The following is a 27,985-nucleotide window of genomic DNA, read 5'->3' on the forward strand; positions in this document are numbered from 1 at the left end:
GTCTCAAAGGCTTTTTCAAGAAAACTTCTGGGAAATAATTATGGAACTCAGAACTCTGTACAGTGATAGCATGGGGAGGTACTATATTTTTTACTCCATCAGCAAATAACAGCAGTTTACTTTTAAGATTGTCCTGAACTGTTGCTAAAAAAATCCACGTGGCTATAGAATATCAGTTTTGTTATGTGACTAGAATGAGAATTTCTTGTTGAGTGTACAACATTATCAGCAATGAAAGTAACATTAAGTGTTAATGAAAGTAGCATGAAGCATGTGTCAGGGAAACATTATAGGAACACTGCTTTTTTTAGATTATATTTACTTTCATTCCAATTGATCCATAGTGAGGAGGTCCTCCAGGATGTGGAACATGTCAGAAAAACAACAATACATGACAAATATTTACAACTAAAACAAATAAGCTAATGTACCATTCCACAGGTCCCAAGTGGAATGATCGTCATTTTTTAATGAACACTAAGAGTCATTTTACAAATACTAATGCACTGAATTTAAAATAAAAAAAGTTTTTTATTTATTTATAAGGTAATAAACATGTAATACAACTACTGTAATACTTATTTACAATGAACACATTACTGCACTGAAATGGTGCAGAAGTTAGATTATACTTACACACACACACACACACACACACACACACACACACACACACAGACACACAAATTTTCAGTGAACACATTACTGCACTGAAATTGTGCAGAAGTTATGTTGTACTTATATACAAATCAGTTGGTTTTACTAAGAAATTCATCAATGGAGTAGAAGGAGTTGGCCACCAATAAATCCTTTAGGCTTCTCTTAAACTGAATTTCATTGGCTGTTAAGCTTTTTATGGCTGCTGGCAAGTTATTGAAAATGTGTGTTCCTGAATAATGCACACCTTTTTGTACAAGACTAAGTGACTTTAAATCTTTGTGAAGATTGTTATTATTTCTAGTATTGATTCCATGAATTGAGCTGTTGGTTTGAAAAAGTGATATATTTTTAATGACAAATTTCATTAAGGAATAAATATATTGGGAAGCTGTAGTTAGTATCCCTAGTTCCCTAAACAGGCTTCTGCAGGATGTTCTTGAGTTCACACCACATATAATTCTTACTGCACGTTTTTGTGCCCGGAAAACTTTAGCTTGGCTTGATGAATTACCCCAAAAAAAATCCCTTATGACATTATGGAATGAAAGTAAGCATAGTATGCCAGCTTTTTCATTTTTATATCCCCTATGTCTGACAAAATTCGCATTGCAAACAGAGATTTGTTAAGACGCTTCAGCAGTTCTGTGGTGTGCTCCTCCCAGTTGAATTTATTATCAAGCTGTAATCCCAAGAATTTAACACTGTCCATTTCTTCTATCTTCTTGTCATCGTATGTTAGACATATACTCTTGGGACACCCCTTACAAGTTCTGAACTGCATGTAGTGTGTTTTTTCAAAGTTTAGTGACAAAGAATTGGCTAGGAACCAGTGATTAATGTCCACAAATATTTTATTGGCTGATCTTTCTAAGACTACACTTGATTTGCTATTTATTGCAATGTTTGTATCATCGGCAAACAAAACAAACTTGGCATCTGGTAATGTTACTGATGAAAGGTCATTGATATACACAAGAAAAAGTAAGGGCCCCAAAATGGAACCTTGTGGGACCCCACATGTAATTAGTTCCCAGTTGGATGATGCCTGATAGCTTGATACATGTCTCTTTCCTAATAACACCCTTTGTTTCCTGCCAGAGATATAAGATTTGAACCATTTTGCAGCATTTCCTGTTACACTATAATATTCTAGTTTACTTAAAAGGATATTGTGATTTACACAGTCAAATGCCTTTGACAGATCACAAAATATACCAGTTGCCTGCAATTTTTTGTCTAATGAATTAAGCACATTTTCACTGTAAGTGAAGATAGCCTTCTCAATATCAGAACCTTTTAGAAATCCAAACTGTGACTTTGACAGTATGTTATTTGAGATAAGATGGTTATAAAGACGACTGTACATTACTTTTTCGAAAATTTTTGAGAATGCTGGTAACAGTGAAATTGGACGGAAATTTGATGCTATTTCTTTATCTCCCTTCTTAAACAGTGGCTTAACTTCAGCATATTTCAGCCATTCAGGAAATATTCCACTGATAAACGACTGGTTACACAGATAGCTTAATATGTTACTTAGCTCAGAAACACATTCTTTAATTAACTTTGTTGATATTTCATCATACCCACTAGATGTTTTTGATTTTAAAGATTTTATGATGGACATTATTTCTGTTGGGGTAGTGAGGGTCAAATTCATATTATGGAAGTTACTTGAAATGTCTGGTCTAAGGTAATCCATAGCTGCATCTACCGAACCTGACAACCCCATCTTTTCAGTAACAGTTATAAAATGTTTGTTAAAAAGTTCTGCAACACTATACACATCTGTCACCAATGTATCATTTACTCTTAATGCTATTTGTTCCTCTTCATGTCTGGTTCTACCGGTCTCCTCCTTCACTATATCCCATATTGTCTTTATTTTGTTATCTGATATGACTATCTTTTCCTTGTAATATATTTGCTTTGACATCCGTATTACAGTCTTTAATATTTTGCAGTATTTCTTATAATGTGCTATAGCATCAACATTGGAAATGTTTCGGATTGACAGATACAGTTTTCTTTTTGTTTTACAAGATACCCCTATTCCTCGAGTAATCCATGGCTTCTTTGTAGACTTTGCTCTAACCTTGGTAAGTTTTGGTGTAAAGCAGTGTTCAAATAAGGTAAGCACTTTATTAGCAAAAATGTTATATGTTTCATTCATGCCATGAGCACTGTAAACATCAGTCCAGTGAATGTCTCTGAGGAGTGTCCTAAAATAATCAATTTTTGGCTTACTGATTACCCTCTTGAGCTCATATTTAACAAATTTTATATCCTGTTCAGTATTAACATTTAACAGAAGGAACTGCATGTCATGGTCTGAGAGGCCATTGACTATTGGTTTTGTAATATAATTTTGTTCATTGGACTTTTCTATAAAGATATTATCAATGGCTGTTTGTGAGCAAGTGGCTATCCTAGTGGGGAACTTTACTGTGGGAATTAAGTTGAATGATAGTGTTACTAACTCAAATAAGTTCTTATTGGGAGAGTCTTTAAGGAAATCTACATTGAAATCACCAGCAACCACTATTTCTTTGTTTCTGGTTGTGAAATGGGCCAGTACAGCTTCAAGGTGGTTTACAAACAGATTAAAGTTACCTGCAGGTGCTCGATATACACTTAATATTACGAAAGATTTTTTGTGAAAATCTAATTCTGTTGCACATGCTTCCATATGCTGTTCTAGGCAAAATTTATGAATGTCTATGTTCTTAAATTTATGACAGTTCCTGATGAATGTGGCAACTCCTCCTTTCTCCATTTCTGATCTACAAAAGTGAGATGCTAACCTAAACCCTGTAACACTTAAAAGTTCTATACCAGTGGTCATTATGTATGTAAATAACTAGAACGGCAATGTCTGTAGGTTGGTAATAATTATCATGCATGTCACTGGTATTCAAAAATAACTGATCACTTGAAAGAGCAGGAAGATTGACATTAAAGTAGTGTTTGCTGCAGTAATTGTGAGGGGACCCTAAGGTAAGTGCACCTACATGCACAACTAAATCAAAAGATCCGTATTTTTATTGTGCTACAAGTCCTACATCAGGAACGCTCAATGGCATATATTTAGCATTTTGACATGACAATTCAAAGAAGGGTATGTCAGAGTAAATGTCTGTTACTTAAGTGCTGGATGCTGTTGATGAAGATTTTGTCTATCTGGTGTGACAAAGTATTAAATTTGTACATTGTCTGACACATACCTGATTGGTCACTGGGGAAGAAGCCTCTGTAATATTTTCAGTGGTGGAGGCAGGTTCAGCTGTTTCCTGGAGAGAGAGAGAGAGAGAGAGAGAGAAAGAGAAAAAAAAAACAACTAAATGACATTTGATGGTAATGATATTACAGTGAGCCAATAATGTAGATATTATAAAGTTTCACTCTTAATCTATGTGTTTACACAAACTGTAAATATTCCTTTGAAGTATGAAGAAGTCCATATCAAAAGTAAAAATTGGAAGTTAACATGTGCTCTTTTTCTATCACAACTATGTGAGTTGTATACGTTACGATCCCATTAGCTCAGTCATTACTGAGAAGAGACAGAAGGTGTATCTATGTATGCATGTATCTATCTAGTCTTGCATCAGTATGGATCAATAAATAAACATCTGGTGCAACTATAGATCCAAGATCATTTCATTACAACAATGCACTGTCATCCTGCAAATCATACTAAGGAATTACATTGTTATAATCTGGAGATTTTGCACACAGTAAAGAGGAGTCAGGCAAATTTGTGTGAATAGCTAGACAAGTTTCAGGATAGCTGCATACTTAATGCAGTGACAACTCACTTTTACAGATATTCAACACTAATGAAAGACCATTTCTTATTTGCAGCTGTGGTGACTATTTTTTTTTTTAAAGCAAATCAAAGAAAATGATGACAACAAATGCATAACAAAAGACAGGGATCCAAAGCCAAAAACTGACTGATAGCAATGAAGAAAAATTTTGTAACTTTGTAAACTCAGATGATCTGAGATAAAAGTAAATGTTGCAGGCAAGAGGTGGAAATACAAAGTTAAAGGCACCAATAAAATACTAGCACCAACCAAAATTATCAACAACAATAAAATTTCATGCCTTGAAACACGTATACGCACAAGGTAAATAAGCACTTTCACTAACATGAATAAATACAAAGATAGAGGCAATGAGAGAATACATTAATTGAAGATGGTAGCAACTTCTAACAAGTCTATGTTTATGATTCATAACATTCGGCCAAGGCCTGGTCCTTACTCCTTTCCTCAACATGTCTTAGACCCCCTCTTTAATTTATCATCAAAAGCATTATCTTTAAGCAACTGTAGATGACTATGATGATTTTTTATTTTTTGTCAAATTATATTAAAAAACACACAATGTCTGAAAAATAATGATGTCTCTCGGAACTGTGTGCATGGATAGTGAAGGACAAGACAATATTTTCTAATTCACAATGCAGCAGATAATTGCAGTGAGATGAATGCTAGCCTTTTTCATTTTTGATGTTGCCCTAGACTTTTACCTAAAACGACATTAGCTTAGTTATGTGATTGAAATGAGAATTTCTTGTTAAGTGGAATTTGCTATGCAGTTCCATGTGTAGAGCCACATCAATAATCAATAATCACTGGGAAATGTTATAGGAAAACTGCTGCTCATTATGTATGTAAGTGTCTAGACAGGTACCTTCAATAGATGGGTACGATTAATCACATATGGTGCATTTTATTTACATAGCCCTGGTCACATGACAGAACTGTTGTAAAATGCAGGAAGATATGCACAAGATTAGTACTGGCTGCAGTGACTGACATGTGACACTAATAAAAGTACAACAATGTGCACAACTGATCAAAGACATTCACATACTCTCTTGATGTGGCTATGCAAAGAGGTGTGATGGAACAAGCACATGACACTTATTGTGCACTTAAATCAACTTGCAACTACTTTTGGTTCGTTCTAGTGGGAGGGATGAAGCTTATGTCCAGGTAACCAACAGATAGCCAACTTTTGTTACTATACTGTCAGTAAACAGTAGCATGAAGTTCTGGGCATTTATTGCTTCTATAATCGTCACTTCTCATTGTTAAGAGTAATGTTTTCAATTGTTGGAATGTTCTGTGTTTATGGTGAATGTTTTATTTGTATTAGTGATGTTTTAGTTAACAGTGTTACATGTCTCAACCCACAGTTCACCTTAAAAGATAATGTTCAAGAACACATTCCCTGGCTTCAAAAGTACTTAGGGTTACAAGGAGAATTCCATTCTGTGAATAAGGCTGTGAATTTTTGTGCTTGTGAGAGAGTGCTTCAAATTGGTGTGCAATAGTGAGGATACAATTATACATCTTTTAAGTGAGTCGGAAAGAACAATGTGTACTTAACATTCATAGACCTACAGCACTGAAAATTGGAAAGGAGAAGGTACATGAAAATGACGAAGTAACAACAGGTCATTATTCCCTGGAAACAATGCAAGAAAGGTAGTTACAATAGAAGCGTAACCAAGATCAACTAATTGAAGCAGCTTGCAATATGTAGATTTGTGCACTGTTACCATATTATCAACACAAGGGATATCCTACTTTAAACAAACTCCTGTTCAGCCTGAAATAAGAAGTTATTTAATGGGTGTAGGTTGCCAGAAGAAGGGATCGGTTGGTAGGACATGTTCTGAGGCATCAAGGGATCACCAATTTAGTATTGGAGGGCAGCGTGGAGGGTAAAAATCGTAGGGGGGAGACCAAGAGATGAATACACTAAGCAGATTCAGAAGGATGTAGGATGCAGTAGGTACTGGGAGATGAAGAAGCTTGCACAGGATAGAGTAGCATGGAGAGCTGCATCAAACCAGTCTCAGGACTGAAGACCACAACAACAACAGGTTGCTTCCTTGAAACTGTCTACATGAGCTTGGTTTCCAGCACAAACATTTTTCACCTCCAATGTTTATCACAGAGAGAAGTGACAAATTGGCCTGGAGATGCAAGTATCTGCATGCCATGAAGAGCATTTCATTCAGAGACATTGTGTGGTTTTGTCATTCAGAGACATTGTGTGGCCAGATGAGACAAATTAAAAATCCCACAGAACCTGGTTGAAAACACGACTATGCTGAAAGGGCATAGCATAATCAGCATCCTATGTAATTCAAATTGATTAAACTTTAAGTCCAAGGTGGAAAGCAACACGGCAATAAATGTCAGTAAGGTGTAAATGTTGACAAAAGAAGCTATTAATCCACAGGACTTGCCTCAAGTTGTGAGTCATACCAAGGAAACAGTTGCGAAAACATTGATTCCTGATTCATGGAGGAATTCTGGAAGAATGGTTCAAACAGATGGTCATTTCAGTCAGCTCCAGTTCCAGGTTCAAGAAAGAGGGCAGAAATAATTCTTTCATTGGAGTCATACTGCTTCTTCTATAATCATGAGTATTTATAAAATATTAGTTGACATACGTGTCTTCTTTTCTATTTTAATTTGTTTATTACTAATAAAAATTTCTTTTTGATGGCTGGTTAATGACCACACACTAAAAGAAGCTCAGTGCATGTTGGTAAAAATGTCCTCTCCAGTCACTCCATGAGAACTATTAAAGGTTGCAAAGTATTTTAATCACACAATAGTGGAGAAGTCACACACAATAGAGGAGAAGTCAAATGTCAGATTACAGTTCACTGGAATGAATTTACAGTTTTGAAACATCTAACTTATAATGCATTCAGGTGCCCCTTTCTAACAACACATTTTTCATTAACTTCATCTGTAGATAGTAAATGATTATAAATTAAGTATGTCCTTGTACTGGATAGTGTAGCCAAAGATATTGGGACATACCTGCTTGTTTGCCAAGGTAAAAGTCTCTGCAATATTTTCTGTGGTCACAGGTTCAGTTGGTTCCTGGGGAAAACAAACCAACAAAAAGGAAATAGGATGATAATGTCATTACAGTGAGGCAATAATTATATCTGATTACTGTAAAAACAATACAATAGTGAAATTTAACTGTTATTCTGTATGTCCAAAAATGTGTAAACCTTCCTTGACAGCATAAACAACTAAACAAAATGTAAATATTAAAAGTTAATTTTTGTGTTTCAACATAACTGTCATCAAGGAGTGTGACTGAATGAAATTTAAGATGTTTATTTGACACCATAAATGGTTGTCAAGCTACAGTCACTAAAACAATGAAATTTTTAAAATGTTACATAACTAGTTTCAACACACTGAGTCGTCATTGTAATCACAACCTGGAAAACTGCATTAATAATTGCAACCAAACTTATTTCAAATATCACAAAAATTACACTAAAACCAGTAAACTGAAGCAAAGGCAGCAGAAAAGGGTTACAAGATGTCATGACAATTTTTGGTTGATCAGTCATTTCACACCTAAATGTAGTGAAGACAAAAACTGCATCAGGATGAAAGATATTATATACTCTTGCAGTGCGTCCTGTAGCGATACAGCGATCACTTTGCAAACAAAGGCTCACAGTCATAATCTTATAACATACACCTAGCCAAAACAAGAACACAGCATGCATGCAATTGTGCTGTGTTCTAGCTTTATTGCGTACTGTGTTCTAGTTTTGGGCTTGCTGCACATTATAAGATTATGACTCTAAGCCTTTGTTTGCGAAATGATCATTGCATGACATAATGCAAGAGTATATAATATCTTTCATGCCAATGCAGTTTTTGTCTACACTGCATTAAGGTGTGAAATGATTAATCAACCAAAAACTGTCATGACATCTTGTGACCATTTTCTGCTGCCTTTGCTACAGTTTACTGCTTTTGGTGTATTTTTTGTGATATTTGAAAGAAGTGTGGTTGCAATTATTAATGCAGTTTTCCAAGTTGTGCTTATATTTGAAAATGACAACTCAGTGCATCGAAAGCAGTTATGTACTCTTTTAAAAATTTCATTGTTTTAGTGACTGTGGCTTGATGCTATTTGTGGTGTCAAATAAGCATTATAAAAGTTAATTACTTCCCCTTCAGTATGAATCAATGTAATATCTTGTGTAGTTAAACATCCAAGAACATTTTATTACAATGCAGAGTGCACATCCAAATCGTACTGTGTGTAATAGTCCACACTTGTCAGTGTCAAGTTGTCTTTGTGACCAGTGTATCCTGCAGACTTTTGGTAAAATATAAAGTGATTTGGTAAATAAAAGTAGGTATAAATAGACAGTGGAGTTCCATCAGCTAACTATTTGTCCCTCATAATGTACTGGAATTCTCTAGCTGCAATACTAACAAATAAGAAATATTTCAAAGTTAAAACAGCTGATTTTCATTATTCATTAAAACAAGCAATTGCCAATCAATTACTCAATGTCCCATCTGAGCCACTTTTTCGTAAATAACAGGCCCTCAGACAACATTCATATCTTGCAACTGTGGTGGCCAATCATTAAAGTCTGTACCGATATGGAGCCAAAGCTAAAAATTGTGGATAACAATGAAGAAAACTTTTGTAAGTTTCAAAAAATCAGACATTGTAGCAAGAGGACCATACCTCCTTGTCGTCACTGATTTCGTCAGAATTACTGGTATATGCATGGCGTGGCCAAAAATGAAAGTGACAGAAGTGGGAGCTCCAGATGGCCCAGCATTTAGGGGAGAAAAATTACATTTTCGACAAAAGTGAGATGAGGCATTAACCTATCATACATTACAGGCAGTGGTTGGTGCAGCAGAAAGAGTACAGGATGGTAATTCGAGGATTGTAGGGTCGAGTCCTTATGCAGAAATAATTTTTATTTCCTATTTTTATGTTACTTACGCTGCAAATAAACCTTAATAATGTTCAACATATAGTTTTTATTAATATTAATTAATTTATTAATATATTAGTATTTATTAATATTTTTCCAGATTAATATTCATTAATTTTAATAAAAGGCATGGAAAGAAAAGTCGAAGGAAAATTTGAAACTGCAAATAAATTTCCAAGAAAGGATTGTAATTAAAGCATACAGATAAAAATTTGGCACTCATAATGTATTCAAGATGCCAAGAAAATTACTGCTTCCCGTGGTTTTATGGTGTATATCACCCAAGCACAGGTAGATCGTCAACTGTAAAGTAACAATAGTATCTACTTTTATATTTGAAGTTATTGTATGTGGATTTATAATCCATTCTTGGAAATTATTTTACAATCCCAAATTTTACTTTGCTTTTCCTGTTTAAGCCTTTTATGAAAATCTAAATTTATAATCTATATCTAAAAAGAAAGATGATGAGACTTACCAAACAAAAGCACTGGCAGGTCGATAGACACACAAACAAACACAAACATACACACAAAATTCTAGCTTTCGCAACCAACGGTTGCCTCGTCAGGAAAGAGGGAAGGAGAGGGAAAGACGAAAGGATTTGGGTTTTAAGGGAGAGGGTAAGGAGTCATTCCAATCCCAGGAGCGGAAAGACTTACCTTAGGGGGGAAAAAAGGAAAGGTATACACTCGCGCGCACACACACACACACACACACACACACACACACACACACACACACACACACCACACACATCCATCCACACATATACAGGCACAGTAGTTGACAGTAAATTTATAATCTGTAATTTATTGCAGCAGATAAAGATTTTGACTATAACATAATCATCAGTGCATTACCAAAAGCTTTCATTAAAAAATTAATAAATACAATATACTGAGCATTATTTTGGTTTATTTGAAGTGTACGTAATGTAAAAGCAAAAAATTGAAAAAAGTTTGTGGGTGGAGATTTGATCACATGACCCCCCAGTTATCATTCTGTAGTGCCAACCACTTCCTGGAAAGAATGGTAACAAAATAGCCCATGCCTCACCCAAATCATACCAAAAATGCTATTTTTTCTACATTCTTGATCATCTACACCTCCCACTTCTGTCACTTTCATTTCTGGCCAAGTCCTGCATATACAATAAATTTAGACGAAATTGATGATGACAAATAGGCACTGTCCTCTTGTAAGATAAAAGTAGATGACATGTGAGAAATGATAATGAGAATGTAAAGGCACACATAAAATACTAGAACCAAACAAAATCATTACCAACAACAAAATTTCATCTCCTGCAATGTGCATATGCATCATAAATGTAAGAACATTCACTATTTGTGTTTATGACTCATATCATATAGCCAAGCCTTACTGTTTCACTATTCTACTCAACTTTTCTGGATCTCTACTCCAATGTGTGGTCTAACATACAAGCTTGCCACTGTAAGCTAAAAATCAATAACAGTCAGTGATACTATTATAGTCTCTTGACATGCTCATTCAAAGGTGAGTAAAATGGCACAAGTAAATGACAGAGGGTGGTGAACTCAACTACCAGACCACTTTTCACTGAAATGAATTTACAGACTTGAAAAAACCAACTCATACAGCATTCCTGCTGCCCATTCTTGAGAAGCCAAACAAACTGGTACACTTGCCTAATATTGTGTAGGGCCCCGCGAGCAGGCAAAAGTACCGCAACACGATGTGGCATGGACGCAACTAATGTCTGAAGTCGTGCTGGAGGGAATTGACACCATGAATCCTGTAGGGCTGTCCATAAATCTGTAAGAGTACGAGGGCGTGGAGATCTCTTCTGAAGAGCATGTAGCAAGGCATCCCAGATATGCTCAATAATGTTTATGTTTGGGGGATCTGGTGGCCAGCGGAAGCATTTAAACTCAGAAGAGTGTTCCTGCAGCCACTCTGTAGCAATTCTTGACATGTGGGGTGTAGCATCGTCCTGCTGGAATTGCGCAAGTCTGTCAGAACTTATAATGGACACGAATGGATGCAGGTAATCAGACAGGGTGCTTAAGTACGTGTTACCTGTCAGAATCATATCTAGACGTATCAGGGGTCCCATCCAACTGCACGAGTCTCACACCATTACAGAGCCTCCACCAGCTTGAACAGTCCCCTACTGACATGCGGCGTCCATGGATTCATGATGTTTTCTCCATACCTGTACACATCCATCTGCTCGATACGATCGGAAATGAGACTTGACCAACCAGGCAACATGTTTCCAGTCATCAGCGGTCCAATGTCAGTATTGATGGGCCCAGTTGAGGAGTAAAGCTTTGTGTTGTGCAGTCATCACAAGTGGATCTTCAGCTCCAAAAGCCCATATCGATGATGTTTTGTTGAATGGTTTGAACTCTGACACTTGTTGATGGTCCAACATTGAAATCTGCAGAAATTTGCAGAAGGGTTGCACTTCTGTCACACTGAACGATTCTTTTCAGTTGTCGTTGATACTGTTCTCGGCGAGGAATGATTGCTGATCAGACATACACATGGTACATGTGTGGAATGGGGAAAGCGTGTGACCTATCTGAGTTTGACCGAGCACAGCACAATGTCAGTATTGATGGGCCCAGTTGAGGTGTAAAGCTTTGTGTTGTGCAGTCATCACAAGTGGATCTTCAGCTCCAAAAGCCCATATCGATGATGTTTTGTTGAATGGTTTGAACTCTGACACTTGTTGATGGTCCAACATTGAAATCTGCAGAAATTTGCAGAAGGGTTGCACTTCTGTCACACTGAACGATTCTTTTCAGTTGTCGTTGATACTGTTCTCGGCGAGGAATGATTGCTGATCAGACATACACATGGTACATGTGTGGAATGGGGAAAGCGTGTGACCTATCTGAGTTTGACCGAGCACAGCACAATGTCAGTATTGATGGGCCCAGTTGAGGTGTAAAGCTTTGTGTTGTGCAGTCATCACAAGTGGATCTTCAGCTCCAAAAGCCCATATCGATGATGTTTTGTTGAATGGTTTGAACTCTGACACTTGTTGATGGTCCAACATTGAAATCTGCAGAAATTTGCAGAAGGGTTGCACTTCTGTCACACTGAACGATTCTTTTCAGTTGTCGTTGATACTGTTCTCGGTGAGGAATGATTGCTGATCAGACATACACATGGTACATGTGTGGAATGGGGAAAGCGTGTGACCTATCTGAGTTTGACCGAGCACAGATTGTGATGGCCCAGAAGGTCAGCACGAGCATTTCAGAAACTGCATGACTTGTCAGGTGTTCAAGGAGTTCTGTGTTGAGGGTCTTCAACAAGTGGTGAAGCCAAGGTGAAACAATGTCCAGACCTAATGGGGTTGGGTGGCCATCCTTCATTACAAATGTTGCATGTCGCAGGCTGGGCAGACTGGTAAAACAGGATAGGTGGTGAACTGTGGTGGAACTAACATCAGACTTTAATGCTGGGCAGAGTACAAGTGTGTGTGAGCACACAGTGTGCCTAACACCCCTAATGATGTGCCTCCACAGATGATGACTCAACATGTGCCAATGTTAACACCATGTCATTGGCAACTACGATTGAAATTGGCACATGACCATCAACACTGGATGTTGGCGCAGTGCCAGAGTGTTCCATGGTCTGATGAATCCTGATACCTTCCTCATCATACCGAATCCATTGTCTTCCAGGGGAACAGCTCCTCAACACCTGTACTGCGGGATGAAGACAAGCTGGTGGTGCTCTGCAGAACATTCACTTGGGCATCCATGGGGCCAGTGGAACACATGCAAGGCACCATAATGGCCAAGGAGTATCACAAACTGGTTGCAGACCATGTACAGCCCTTCTGATGATCATGTTTCCTGAGAGCAGTGATATTTTTCAACAAGATAATGTGCAATGGCACAAGGTCAGAAGTGTGATAGAGTGGTTCGAGAACACAGTGGCGAATTCCAGTTGATATGCTGGGTCTCTAACTCACCAGATCTGAATCCGATCGAACACATCTGGGATGTGATTGAACATGACATCAGAGCTCATCACCATCCTCCCCAGAATTTACAGGTATTAAGGGACTTGTGTGTGTGTGCAGATATGATACCAACAAGGCATGATGCCAACAAGGCATCAATGCTTTCATGCCATGATGTATCGCCACTGTTATCCAAAAATAGGAAAATAGGTACTTTGAAAAAACCCACTGCTCCTCCTCTTGTACTACTCACCCATGTTTTTCAGCTAACACTTAAAACATAGCATTTATGTATGTATTGACATGTAAGTTTAAGAACCGTAGGTACCCAAAGAGACCTCTACAAGATGTTCAGTTATCAACTTTACCCATTGTTCTTATTGCCTATTTTTGCAGAATAAACACTTTTTTCACCTTAACTTAATGCTCCAGAAGATTATGCCACAGGAGAGAACTCATTAAAAGTATTCATGTCTGCAGGACAGCGCACTGACAGATACTTATTAGTGTAGAAGAACCCAGAGCTGTGTTTTTTGGTTAACTTATCCACATTCTGGTGTTGCCTCAGTTTACTATCCATCTGGATGCCCAGGAGCCTCAAAGATGGCACCTCATTTAGGGTTTTGAGAACTTCTGCGTTATTTTATTTTTTTTATTTTTTTAGTGTGGGATGTTAGAATCCTACCTACTGCGCATCACACATTTGTGTGAGCAGGTGTGAAATCAGTGGCGAGCAGAAGGTAGACGGCGGCCAAACGGCACTGACAAGTACTTGTTGGGCGATCCATGGAAGTTCTAGTGAAAGTATAGGAACAACCATGGAACTTCTAGATTATTCTGTGTCAATTGTATAAGTGACCTTTGTTATAAATAACAGGAACAATTGGGATTCTGAAGTCTAAAAAAAAGCTCTTGTATTGGGCTTACTTGAGGCAAGACATACTTGATGATTTGTTTGTAAAAGAGTTATTGGTTGTTAGGCCAACTCTTTGCTACATGTACTTAAATCTGTTTCTAATGTGAGACGATATGAGTGACTTACAAGAAGTCTAATGTTTATGTGCGAAGAGTGAATCTTGTTCTTTATGAAGCTCAAATATACTGATAGTTGATGAAAAGTATTCTTTGGGTACCTAATTATTTCACAAGTAGAGAGAGAGTCTTTAAGGTTCCTGTAACTAGCATCATTCTTCGGAGAAGAAGTTATAGAGATTCTAGAAGCTGGTTATCCAGGGAAGTAGATTGGCCGTGTACACCAAGTAAATCGACTCGTATAAGAGAAGTGGAAAGTTTGCACATACACTTCACACTCTCTTAGTCGTCAAATTATTCGACTCGTCCAGTGTATGTCCATTCATCTCTGCTTCTACTACCTGATATAATTTTTATAATATTGAGAGAATAATTATTTGCCGTGGACCCATTAATTGCAAGTCTGTTTCATGATTCTCCTGGCTGTGTCTCATATGGGTGTGTTTGGGCCCTCTATCAATATACTTAACTCTTCGGTTTTTGGAGAATCCTCCAATGTCATAGGTTAATCATTTACACAAGCTCTAAGAATAGGAGCAGGACAGACAAGCACTGTACCTTGCACACATCACATTTAATGTTTTCCTACTCTGAATTAAATTTTATGCCTGTCATTTCATTTGCTAATGTGGTTCTCTGTTTTCTACTGCCAAAAGAAGACTCCACCCATGCAAGGGGAAGATTTTTAATATCACATAATTTTAGTTTCCCTAGCAACATTTTATGATATACACTATCAAAGGCCTTGGAATGATCACAGAAAACATGGCTAGAACTGTGATGATGATGAAGAAGAAGAAGGAAGACGATGCTGGTAGACCTCTTTAATTCATATAATCTTATGCAAACCGTATTCTTTCCAACGAGAGTGCAAGGGAACAGTAGAACAACCATAGACAACATTTTTGTTCATTCCTCATTACTAGAAGGGCATTCTGTTAGCAAAAAGGTGAATGGCCTTTCAGATCATGATGCGCAAATTTTAACTTTAAAAGATTTTTATGCTGCAACACGTGTTAAATATAGTCATCAGCTGTTCAGGAAAGCTGATCCAGTTGCTGTAGAGACCTTTGTAAACCTTATAAAGGAACAAGAGTGGCAAGATGTTTATAGCGCTGATACAGTAGACGATAAATATAATGCTTTTCTCAAGACTTTTCTCATGCTCTTTGAAAGTTGCTTTCCGTTAGAACGTTTAAAACAGGGTACTAGCACAAACAGGCAGCCTGGGTGGCTGACTAGAGGGATAAGAATATCTTGTAGAACAAAGTGGCAATTATATCAAAACGTTAGAAACAGTCTAAATCTAAATGCAGCAGCCCATTACAAACAGTATTGTAAGGTGCTTAAAAATGTTATTAGGAAGGCAAAAGTATGTGGTATGCAGATAGAATAGCTAAGTCTCAGGATAAAATTAAAACCATATGGTCAGTCGTAAAGGAAGTTGCTGGTCTGCAGAGACAGGTCGAGGATATAGAATCAGTGCGTAGTGGGAATGTCCGTGTTACTGATAAGTCGCATATATGTACAGTATTTAATAATCACTTTCTGAATATAGCAGGTGAACTAAATAGAAACCTAGTCCCAACAGGGAATCATATAGCGCTCTTAGAAAAAAGTGTTCCGAGACTGTTACCTGAAATGCTCCTCCATGATACTGACAAGAGAGAGATTGAGTTAATAATTAAATCACTAAAGACCAAGAACTCTCATGGACATGATGGGGTACCTAGCAGAATACTGAAGTATTGTTCTATGTATGTTAGCCCAGTTCTCAGCCATATCTGTAACTTTTCCTTTAGGAGTGGTCGGTTTCCTGACCGATTAAAATACTCGGTAGTGAAGCCACTTTATAAAAAGGGAGACGTTGATAATGTTGACAATTTTAGACCTATTTCTATGCCATCGGTGTTTGCTAAAGTTATCGAGAAGGTTGTATATACAATGTTACTGGAGCATTTAAATTCACATAATTTGCTGTCAAATATTCAGTTTGGTTTTAGAAATGGTTTAACAACTGAAAAAGCTATATTCTCTTTTCTCTGTGAGGTTTTGGACGGATTAAATAAAAGGTTGCGAACGCTAGATGTTTTCTTTGATTTAACGAAGGCTTTTGACTGTGTTGACCACAAAATATTACTGCAGAAGTTGGACCATTATGGAGTAAGGGGAGTAGCTTACAATTGGTTCGCCTCTTACTTTAAGAACAGAAAGCAGAGGGTAATTCTCCGCAATATTGAGAGTGGTAGTGATGTTCAGTCCCAATGGGGCACTGTTAAGTGGGGCGTTCCCCAAGGGTCGGTGCTGGGGCCACTGCTGTTTCTTATTTATATAAATGATATGCCTTCTAGTATTACAGGTGATTCAAAAATATTTCTGTTTGCTGATGACACCAGCTTGATAGTGAAGGATCTTGTGTGTAATATTGAAACAGTAACAAATAATGTAGTTCATGAAATAAGTTTGTGGCTTGTTGAAAATAATTTGATGCTAAATCACAGTAAGACTCAGTTTTTACAGTTTCTAACTCACAATTCAACAAGAACCGATATTTTGATCAGACAGAATGGGCATATTATAAACGAGACGGAACAGTTCAAATTCCTAGGCATTCGGATAGATAGTAAGCTGTTGTGGAAAGCCCATGTCCAGGATCTTGTTCAGAAGCTAAATGCTGCTTTATTTACCATTAGAACAGTATCTGAAATAAGTGACACTTCAACACGAAAAGTAGTCTACTTCGCATATTTTCATACGCTTATGTCATATGGTATTATTTTTTGGGGTAATTCTTCTGATTCAAAAAGAGTATTTTTGGCTCAAAAACGGGCTGTTCGAGCTATATGTGGTCTACGTTCGAGAACCTCTTGTCGTCCCCTATTCAAAAATCTGGGAATTCTGACATTGCCCTCACAGTATATATTTTCTTTAATGTCGTTTGTTGTTAGCAATATTAGCCTATTCCCAAGAGTTAGCAGCTTTCACTCAGTTAATACTAGGCAGAAATCAAATCTGCATGTAGAATGCACTTCCTTGACTCTTGTGCAGAAAGGAGTGCAGTATTCTGCTGCATCCATTTTCAATAAGCTACCACAAGTACTCAAAAATCTTAGCAGTAGCCCAAACTCTTTTAAGTCTAAACTGAAGAGTTTCCTCATGGCTCACTCCTTCTATTCTGTCGAGGAGCTCCTGGAAGAGCTAAAAAATTAAGCAAATTGCAGTGTTACATTGTTGATTGTCTTCATTTAAACTTACGACTTGTCACCTGAATTTTTTTTTTTTTATATTTCATTTTATCTGTTTCTAATATCGTGTTATAATTTCATGTATTGACTCATTCCATGACCATGGAGACTTCTCCTTAATTTGGTCCCACAGAACAATAAATAAATAAAATAAAATAAATAAAAAAAGAAGAAGAAGAAGAAGAAGAAGAAGAAGACACATCACCTCTGTAGAAGGATGGCTATAAGCAATCAAACACCTCAAGACACAATTAAAGCTGGTTGGTGTGTAAAGTGCTTAACATGCTACATTCAGGAGCTTGAACCATGGGACTTCTATTAGGGTGGAGTGTATTCTGATTGTGAACAACAATAAATTACAAGTCACATGCTTCAACATCCTTCATGCTCAATAACTTGCACAGAGGATGATCTTCTAAGAGACCCTCTCCGACTGCCTTATATTGCAAAGTTTTTGTCATTTGTAATATGAAGAGTGTAACTGTTACATCTAGTGTGTCATGTTTGAGCAATTAATTGTACATTCACTAATTTGTATAGCGCCTGTAAATTTGTGTATTTCCAGTTCAAGAATCATAACAACAAATTAAAAACAATGCCTCTAAACTCAGAATTTGAGACTAAATGACAAAAATAATTGTGTATCTGACATTGACTGTTTCCTTCAACATGATAAATGCAGGTTTCTACCCATACGGATTAATGTAATTATCCAAACCTCATGCAGAACTTTATTAGTTACTCTGGCAGAATAGTTGTACAAAATAAAATGATTGGGCAAACTCAGCTAATTTCGCAGTATTAAGGTTTTTCAGCTCTAGTATTTTAAAGAAATATTTTAAAAATGAAATTTTTGTCTCAAATTATATGTAAAAGTAGTATAATTCATTGATATAAATGTTAAATATCGAAAGTTAAATTTCAGATACAAGAAAACTTTCTTAAAATAGTACTAATTTACTGTGTTAATAAGGACACAGGCAATTTCACAATACTACTTGGGTAATTTTGCAGTAGCAGTTATAATTCTAAAAGAATACTTTAGTGTCAGCAGAACATGATTTAATGTAACCAAAACATCATACACTTAACATCCACTATATTTACTATTGCTAAATTATTATAAGTAATGTAATCAATGGTAATATGATTAATTAATTAAAAACTTTAACATATAAAGGAATAATACAATAAACAAAATTAATTATTGCAGTCATAAAACATCTTAAAATCGGAAATGTAATTGAAGTTAGTTCTTAAAATGGGATATGTGATTCAAGTTAATCAGAATCAGCCTCAGTGCATAAACGGCATGTGAACTGAGCACAGTATGCCTTCAGTCTTTGGCAAGACAGATGAAACCAGCACTCATACTTCAAGCAATAAATCCATTCTTGGCCATCATTATCATCTTTGTAATTTCCACCACATGACGAACAAATGTTGTCATCCTTTCCTACATTTCTTATTAATCTTCTCTGCACAGGCATAAATCGTCTTGTTGAAGGAACTACTTCTGCGTGCACTTGCTGTTTTCCCATTTTAGCTTTTGAGGTGCCCACTTTTCGTTGTTGCCTCTCTTCTGGAACATTCCCCTTTGATTTGGAATTTTCTCTGTCTGCTTCCCTTTCTTCAGGGGTCTTTAGGCCTATTGCAACCAACATGCCTTCATCAGCAATAACTCTGGTTGAAGTAGCTGCATGTTTCCTCTTTCTCCATGATTTTATGGATTTTGGAAGAGGCATGTTAATTTCCTCCTGAATACTTTCACTTTGATCTGTTGACGCTTCTGTCTCAGATAGCATATTATCAACAGCTTCTTTTTGCTCAGCTGATACGCATTCATCTACTGTTCTTTCAGGTAGCTCTACTTGCCCAGCATTAAAGGTCTCATTAACTTGGGAGACCTTCAAAGTGACGTCTGGAATGGCATCTCTATTCATGAGAAAAATTCCAGTTTTAGAAAGACTACTCTTGATGGTCCCCCCCATGAACCATGGACCTTGCCGTTGGTGGGGAGGCTTGTGTGCCTCAGCGATACAGATAGCCGTACCGTAGGTACAACCACAACGGAGGGGTATCTGTTGAGAGGCCAGACAAACATGTGGTTCCTGAAGAGGGGCAGCAGCCTTTTCAGTAGTTGCAAGGGCAACAGTCTGGATGATTGACTGATCTGGCCTTGTAACAATAACCAAAACGGCCTTGCTGTGCTGGTACTGCGAACGGCTGAAAGCAAGGGGAAACTACGGCCGTAATTTTTCCCGAGGGCATGCAGCTTTACTGTATGATTAAATGATGATGGCGTCCTCTTGGGTAAAATATTCCGGAGGTAAAATAGTCCCCCATTTGGATCTCCGGGCGGGGACTACTCAAGAGGATGTCATTATCAGGAGAAAGAAAACTGGCATTCTACGGATCGGAGCGTGGAATGTCAGATCCCTTAATCGGGCAGGTAGGTTAGAAAATTTAAAAAGGGAAATGGATAGGTTAAAGTTAGATATAGTGGGAATTAGTGAAGTTCGGTGGCAGGAGGAACAAGACTTCTGGTCAGGTGACTACAGGGTTATAAACACAAAGTCAAATAGGGGTAATGCAGGAGTAGGTTTAATAATGAATAGGAAAATAGGAATGCGGCTAAGCTACTACAAACAGCATAGTGAACGCATTATTGTGGCCAAGATAGATACGAAGCCCACACCTACTACAGCAGTACAAGTTTATATGCCAACTAGCTCTGCAGATGACGAAGAAATTGAAGAAATGTATGATGAAATAAAAGAAATTATTCAGATAGTGAAGGGAGACGAAAATTTAATAGTCATGGGTGACTGGAATTCGAGTGTAGGAAAAGGGAGAGAAGGAAACGTAGTAGGTGAATATGGATTGGGGCTAAGAAATGAAAGAGGAAGCCGCCTGGTAGAATTTTGCACAGAGCACAACTTAATCATAGCTAACACTTGGTTTAAGAATCATGATAGAAGGTTGTATACATGGAAGAACCCTGGAGATACCAAAAGGTATCAGATAGATTATATAATGGTAAGACAGAGATTTAGGAACCAGGTTTTAAATTGTAAGACATTTCCAGGGGCAGATGTGGACTCTGACCACAATTTATTGGTTATGACCTGTAGATTAAAACTGAAGAAACTGCAAAAAGGTGGGGAATTTAAGGAGATGGGACCTGGATAAACTGACAGAACCAGAGGTTGTACAGAGTTTCAGGCAGAGCATAAGGGAACAATTGACAGGAATGGGAGAAAGAAATACAGTAGATGAAGAATGGGTAGCTTAGAGGGATGAAGTAGTGAAGGCAGCAGAGGATCAAGTAGGTAAAAAGAAGAGGGCTAGTAGAACTCCTTGGGTAACAGAAGAAATATTGAATTTAATTGATGAAAGGAGAAAATATAAAAATGCAGTAAATGAAGCAGGCAAAAAGGAATACAAATGTCTCAAAAATGAGATCGGCAGGAAGTGCAAAATGGCTAAGCAGGCATGGCTAGAGGACAAATGTAAGGATGTGGAGGCTTATCTCACTAGGGGTAAGATAGATACTGCCTACAGGAAAATTAAAGAGACCTTTGGAGATAAGAGAACCACTTGTATGAACATCAAGAGCTCAGATGGAAACCCAATTCTAAGCAAAGAAAGGAAAGCAGAAAGGTGGAAGGAGTATATAGAGGGTCTATACAAGGGCGATGCACTTGAGGACAATATTATGGAAATGGAAGAGGATGTAGATGAAGATGAAATGGGAGATACGATACTGCGTGAAGAGTTTGACAGAGCACTGAAAGACCTGAGTCGAAACAAGGCCCCCGGAGTAGACAACATTCCATTGGAACTACTGACGGCCTTGGGAGAGTCAGTCCTGACAAAACTCTACCATCTGGTGAGCAAGATGTATGAAACAGGCGAAATACCCTCAGACTTCAAGAAGAATATAATAATTCCAATCCCAAAGAAAGCAGGTGTGGACAGATGTGAAAATTACCGAACAATCAGTTTAATAAGCCACAGCTGCAAAATACTAACACGAATTCTTTACAGACGAATGGAAAAACTAGTAGAAGCCAACCTCGGGGAAGATCAGTTTGGATTCCGTAGAAATACTGGAACACGTGAGGCAATACTGACCTTACGACTTATCTTAGAAGAAAGATTAAGGAAAGGCAAACCTACGTTCCTAGCATTTGTAGACTTAGAGAAAGCTTTTGACAATGTTGACTGGAATACTCTCTTTCAAATTCTAAAGGTGGCAGGGGTAAAATACAGGGAGCGAAAGGCTATTTACAATTTGTATAGAAACCAGATGGCAGTTATAAGAGTAGAGGGGCATGAAAGAGAAGCAGTGGTTGGGAAGGGAGTAAGACAGGGTTGTAGCCTCTCCCCGATGCTATTCAATCTGTATATTGAGCAAGCAGTAAAGGAAACAAAAGAAAAATTCGGAGTTGGTATTAAAATCCATGGAGAAGAAATAAAAACGTTGAGGTTCGCCGATGACATTGTAATTCTGTCAGAGACAGCAAAGGACTTGGAAGAGCAGTTGAACGGAATGGATAGTGTCTTGAAGGGAGGATATAAGGTGAACATCAACAAAAGCAAAACGAGGGTAATGGAATGTAGTCGAATTAAGTTGGGTGATGTTGAGGGTATTAGATTAGGAAATGAGACACTTCAAGTAGTAAAGGAGTTTTGCTATTTGGGGAGCAAAATAACTGATGATGGTCGTAGTAGAGAGGATATAAAATGTAGACTGGCAATGGCAAGGAAAGCGTTTCTGAAGAAGAGAAATTTGTTAACATCGAGTATAGATTTAAGTGTCAGGAAGTCATTTCTGAAAGTATTTGTATGGAGTGTATGTATGTATGGAAGCGAAACATGGACGGTAAATAGTTTGGACAAGAAGAGAATAGAAGCTTTCGAAATGTGGTGCTACAGAAGAATGCTGAAGATTAGATGGGTAGATCACATAACTAATGAGGAAGTATTGAATAGGATTGGGGAGAAGAGAAGTTTGTGGCACAACTTGACCAGAAGAAGGGATCGGTTGGTAGGACATGTTCTGAGGCATCAAGGGATCACCAATTTAGTATTGGAGGGCAGCGTGGAGGGTAAAAATCGTAGGGGGAGACCAAGAGATGAATACACTAAGCAGATTCAGAAAGATGTAGGTTGCAGTAGGTACTGGGAGATGAAGAAGCTTGCACAGGATAGAGTAGCATGGAGAGCTGCATCAAACCAGTCTCAGGACTGAAGACCACAACAACAACAACAACTCTTGATGGTGGCTGTAGTTATAGTTTCATCCATGGGCTTCTTGAACAGATGGTAAAAATCCATCCTTGTAGGCTTGTAACCACAAGTTTTCATGAAGTCCCTCACATTTCTTTTCCAAGCCATTTTTAGAGAACCAAACACGGACACATCACACAGCTGTAAGATCTGAGTGGTGTGTGATGGAAAGGTAACAAAAAGAATGCCATTTTCTTGTCTGAATTTTAGAGCTTCTGGAGAGACATGGTTAGAATGTGAGTCCATCAATAGCAGAACAGGATGAGCAGGAGGAATGTGGTTAATGATGTGCTTCAAGAACTCCATAAAATTTCTGAATTTATCCAGCCATTTTTTGACACTGCTACCTGGCTCAATGGAGGAGCATTTTACTTCAGGCTATCAGTGACAGGAATCCCCTTGAAAATAAACATAGGAGGCACTGTTTGTCCCACAGCATTGTCAGCAAACGTAACTGTTGTAGTCTCCCCCTTTTCACCAGTTGTCTGCTGGTGGACACATTTTGCTCCTTTGGTGAAACAATTTTGCTTGGCTTATTCACCATTGAAAATCCTATTTCATCTAGATTCCAAATTAGATTTGGCTTTGTCATGAGTCCTGTTTTCTCATACACAGTACTTGGCACATCATAAAAATTGTTCAAATTAGAATGATTTGAAGCTGCAGCCCTATGATATAATTGATTTTCTGGCTGATGTAAACTTAGTCCATATCATTTCTTAAATGAACTCCACCATTCTGCCTTGTCTCTTTCTTCCCCAAATGGGTTCCTTTGAGGTCTCCTCGATGCTAATTTGTGAGTGTAATAACACATATCACTCGCCGACAATCCAAAACACAGTTCTTGCATTCAATTTCATTAGTTTCCTCTTCCTCTGCTAAAAAGAAGGGGCACCCCTTTTCATGAGAGCACAGTCCACAGGATTGGCGCAAACACTTAGTCTATCTTTTAGGGTGTTGTAAGGTATGCCAAAATCTTTACTGGATCTATAAACTGACCAGCCATCCTTTAACACCCTTCGTACAGTTTCTTCCAAATCCTTTCTGCTGGACTATTCTCCATATTTGACTCTAGGTTTATAAATCTGTAACAAATTAAATTGATAAATACCTTAAGCCTTTCTTTATGAATGTCAGTATCACATTCAAATCATGAAAGCACTTTAATTCAGCAAAACAACATGTAAAATACGTTCTTTTATTTGATTTGCGTGCTGCTCGAACTGCTTTACGCACTCGTCAGTGGCACTAAATCATTATGAACTGCAGTACCAGCAAAAGTGAATTACAAGCAAACTATTGGTGTCAAAGTGGCTAACAAGACATTAAATTAAATAGAGAACAGTGAAGAACCCATCACTTACACTTCAGATTATATCGGCAGTATCAATAAAAAAACCAGAAAGCTGTCACTAAACACGTGCAACACTGAAAATATTCTCAACCACACTGGAAAAATTTCTATCACAGCCGCAAGAATGTGCTCCGGTAGCTGTTTTCTCGACCACACACTGCTGATAGGTGTTGCCACCTGCGGTGCAATGTTCATACTTAAAATCAGCTCGTACAATTTCGCAGTGAATGGATATGTATGGTACTGCAAAACTAACCATATTACAAAATTATTCAAGTTTGTCCTGCATAAAAACCATGATCATGAATCATGTTTGTTATTATGGATTGTGATTGTTGACCTCCTCATCACTATGTCACTTTTAAACATAGAACTATGTGACATGCATTTTATATTTTTTTCTTTTCTTACTAATGCTGGGGATGATGAAAAGATACAGACTGAATAAGAAACAGATCTACCAATAATCTTGATGCGGGATCATGAGTGGTGTACAGACAGTGAGACAAGAGCAGATATGTCTTCAAAGCTATACAGCATAATTTTGCTCAGGAAGAAGCTCTGAGATTGACGGATGTGCTCCACTGGTGCCAAAATCCCATGTGTGAATTAGGAGAAAAATTTGTAAGCATGCTTCCATACTAGCAGGGTTCAGAACACAAAACAGTATGGTGACTGCACTCTTGTGTAAAATACCCAAATTTGTCATCATATGATGGTCACATATATGGACCACTGAAGAAAAGCCGAAATATTTAAAGCAATCAGTTTTATGAGAATGTAGTTTACATAATTTTCATCTGGTTCAAGCAGCCAGAGACATGTATCTTCCACACACAATCCATGGCTGACACAAAAACTGAATTGCCCTCCACCACATTATGAGCAATATCTTCTTAAAAGCATGACCCAAAAGCTATTCATATCCCAGAGCCATCATATTTAAGTGTTTGGAAAGATGACATTTTATCTTGAAAATAATCCAATAAAAACCATTCACAGAGTATAATTTCTCAGATTACTAAATAAGAATTTTTAAAACTTCAGATTAAGTTAATACTGCAGACCTATAGGCTGAAGACACTTCATTTTAAGTTACTTCTGCAAGCAGTTTCTTTTATTTTCTTTAGTGTACTGTCATATGTAACTTTTACATGTCTCAACAGTTCTGGGTGTTCTAGCTGCCAGTGAGAAATAATTTCGCTCTCAAATTCTGATCACAAATTGTTTTCTTCTTGGAAGATAAAAAAAGGAAGAAGAACAGGAAAAATCTAAAATAAGTACCAACAATAAGACTAGCACAGAATGTTGTACTTTTGTATACAAGGAAATATTATCTGTTTTTTGATTCTAATTGATATCTGAATGAAAATACAAGAATGTAGCAAACACAATAACAAACTACTTTTTTTGGTGTAATAATAGTGCAAACCAGACTGATGCAGCATTATATTATCAGGAAACTAGTAAGTGTGAGCACTAAACAGCTCTTCAACAATATTAGAGTAATGAAATATTAGTTGGGAAACTCTCCTGCAACAAAGCAGAAAAGCAGTTGCGAGAGTTGAGCAAATATCATTTCTTATTCTAATTTACCTCAGAGTCTCTCCTAACAGTGTCCACCAAACGCAAAAAGGTCAGTTCACTCTGCACAACTTCAGCAATTGCAGTGAGCAATTCTTCTCCAACATCTCGTAGTCTGCAAAGAATGAGAAAATAAGATGCTTTTCCTCCAAGAAAAATAACACACAAATTACAAATTTAGGAATTTAAATAATTTTTTTTCATAATGAGTTGAGTTCGCAACAAATAACATACTACTGCTGTTACAATCTATAATACTGCCCATTGTGTGTAAATGAAGTGCCAAACCAAATAGCAAATTATTACTATTTGTCATCTTGTATTGAAAGTGTAGCTTGGTGTGGAGCTGGGAGGAGAGCAGGTTTTGGTTTTCATGCTACGCACAGTTGACGCTACAGGGCCGAGCGAGATGTTTACTTGACTAACGCTGCATGCAATACATTACACATACTCCCTATCAATCTGAAGAAGTATTATTAAATGTTAATCGAACTTTTTATACTTAGTATACAAAATTCTGTGGATAACACAAAGATAATGTTAAAATTTCAAATCAATAACTTCAATACTTTCAGAGATATAAATTTTTACCTAAAACACATAATAACCATGCTGCTGCTGTGAAACTGAGTAAGGGTCTGTAATGTATTCATTTAAAGTATCAATTGAAACTTCAACCAAGAGCATAGGTTCATATAATCTAAATTTTGGAACTTTCTTTAGTGTCATTATCACAGATTTCTGACGTACTTAAAAGTACTCCAGAAAACTATTATTTCATCATGTTTTGGTTGCGTGTGTGTTTCGGAGAGGCTGAGAAAGGGAATAGAGGACATACATAAAGTGAGAATGGGATATTTTATTAAAACTATGTAAATGCATGTGTGAGAAAGTTGTGCAATAGGGGAATTTATCACGTATGTCTGAGTGAGCTTCATTTTGTGAAAGGCAGCCAGAAGGAATGTCGAGTATTAAATTTATTAGTAATTTATTTTATGGAAAGGAATAATCGGGGCAAGTAAGGCTAGCAACCTGCTGCCTTTCATTTTGTGAAAGGCAGCCAGAAGGGATGTTGAGTATTAAATTTATTAGTAATTTATTTTATGGAAAGGAATCATCGGGGCAAGTAAGGCTAGCAACCTGCTGCCTTTCATTTTGTGAAAGGCAGCCAGAAGGGATGTTGAGTATTAAATTTATTAGTAATTTATTTTATGGAAAGGAATCATCGGGGCAAGTAAGGCTAGCAACCTGCTTCCCTGGTACTTTAAATATGATGCTGGCAACAATCAGAGCAAAATGCCTCGGACCTTTGGAGGTGACGGAGTCCCACCTCTAACTGACAAACCAGGGACTCCTAAGATACGACTTGGCAAACAAATGGTAATGAGATGGGGAGCTATTAATATCAATGGGGGCTACTCTGGGAAGAAGGTAGAGCTGCAGAGGCTGCAAGTAAGATGGGGCTGGACGTTTTAGCTGTTAGTGACATTCGGGTAAGGGGTGAGAAAGAAGAGGAAGTGGGAGAATACAAGGTCTACCTGTCAGGAGTCAAAGCAGGAATAGCACAATGGGGTGTAGGGCTTTACATCAGGAAAGAAATGGAACCCAGCGTAGTTGCAATAAGGTATGTAAACAAACGACTGATGTGGATAGATTTGACAGTGTCTAGCAAGAAAATTAGGATTGTGTCAGTATATTCGCATTGTGAAGGGACAGATCAAGATAAGATGGATAGTTTTTATGAGGCACTCAGTGATGTACTTGTTAGAGTAAAGGACAAGGACAGTGTTCTGCTCATGGGTGATTTTAACGCCAGGATTGGAAATCGAAGAGAAGGGTATGAAAAGGTTATGGGTAAATTTGGAGAGGATATGGAAGCCAACAGGAACGGGAAACAACTCTTGGATTTCTGTGCCAGTATGGGCTTAGTAATCACAAACTCCTTTTTAAACATAAGAACATTCACTGGTATACTTGGGAAGGCAGGGGAACCAGATCTGTCATTGACTATATAATAACAGATCAGGAAT

At 37.5% G+C, this 27,985-nt stretch overlaps 1 protein-coding gene across 4 annotated transcripts in view; it reads right to left on the reverse strand.

Moving 5' to 3' along the window:
• The window catches only part of LOC126175965 (pericentriolar material 1 protein-like), a 405,228-nt gene that overhangs the window by 62,400 nt on the left and 314,843 nt on the right, over positions 1–27,985 (reverse strand). For all 4 annotated transcript variants that reach the window (XM_049923056.1, XM_049923053.1, XM_049923054.1 and 1 more), the window contains 3 exons: positions 25,968–26,070; positions 7,518–7,580; positions 3,885–3,950 (listed from right to left, as the gene is read on the reverse strand). In XM_049923056.1, the coding sequence (XP_049779013.1) occupies positions 3,885–3,950; positions 7,518–7,580; positions 25,968–26,070 (232 nt within the window). The remainder of the gene's footprint in view (positions 1–3,884; positions 3,951–7,517; positions 7,581–25,967; positions 26,071–27,985) is intronic.

This window comes from Schistocerca cancellata, chromosome 3, assembly GCF_023864275.1.
Source record: "Schistocerca cancellata isolate TAMUIC-IGC-003103 chromosome 3, iqSchCanc2.1, whole genome shotgun sequence".
NCBI lineage: Eukaryota > Metazoa > Arthropoda > Insecta > Orthoptera > Acrididae > Schistocerca > Schistocerca cancellata.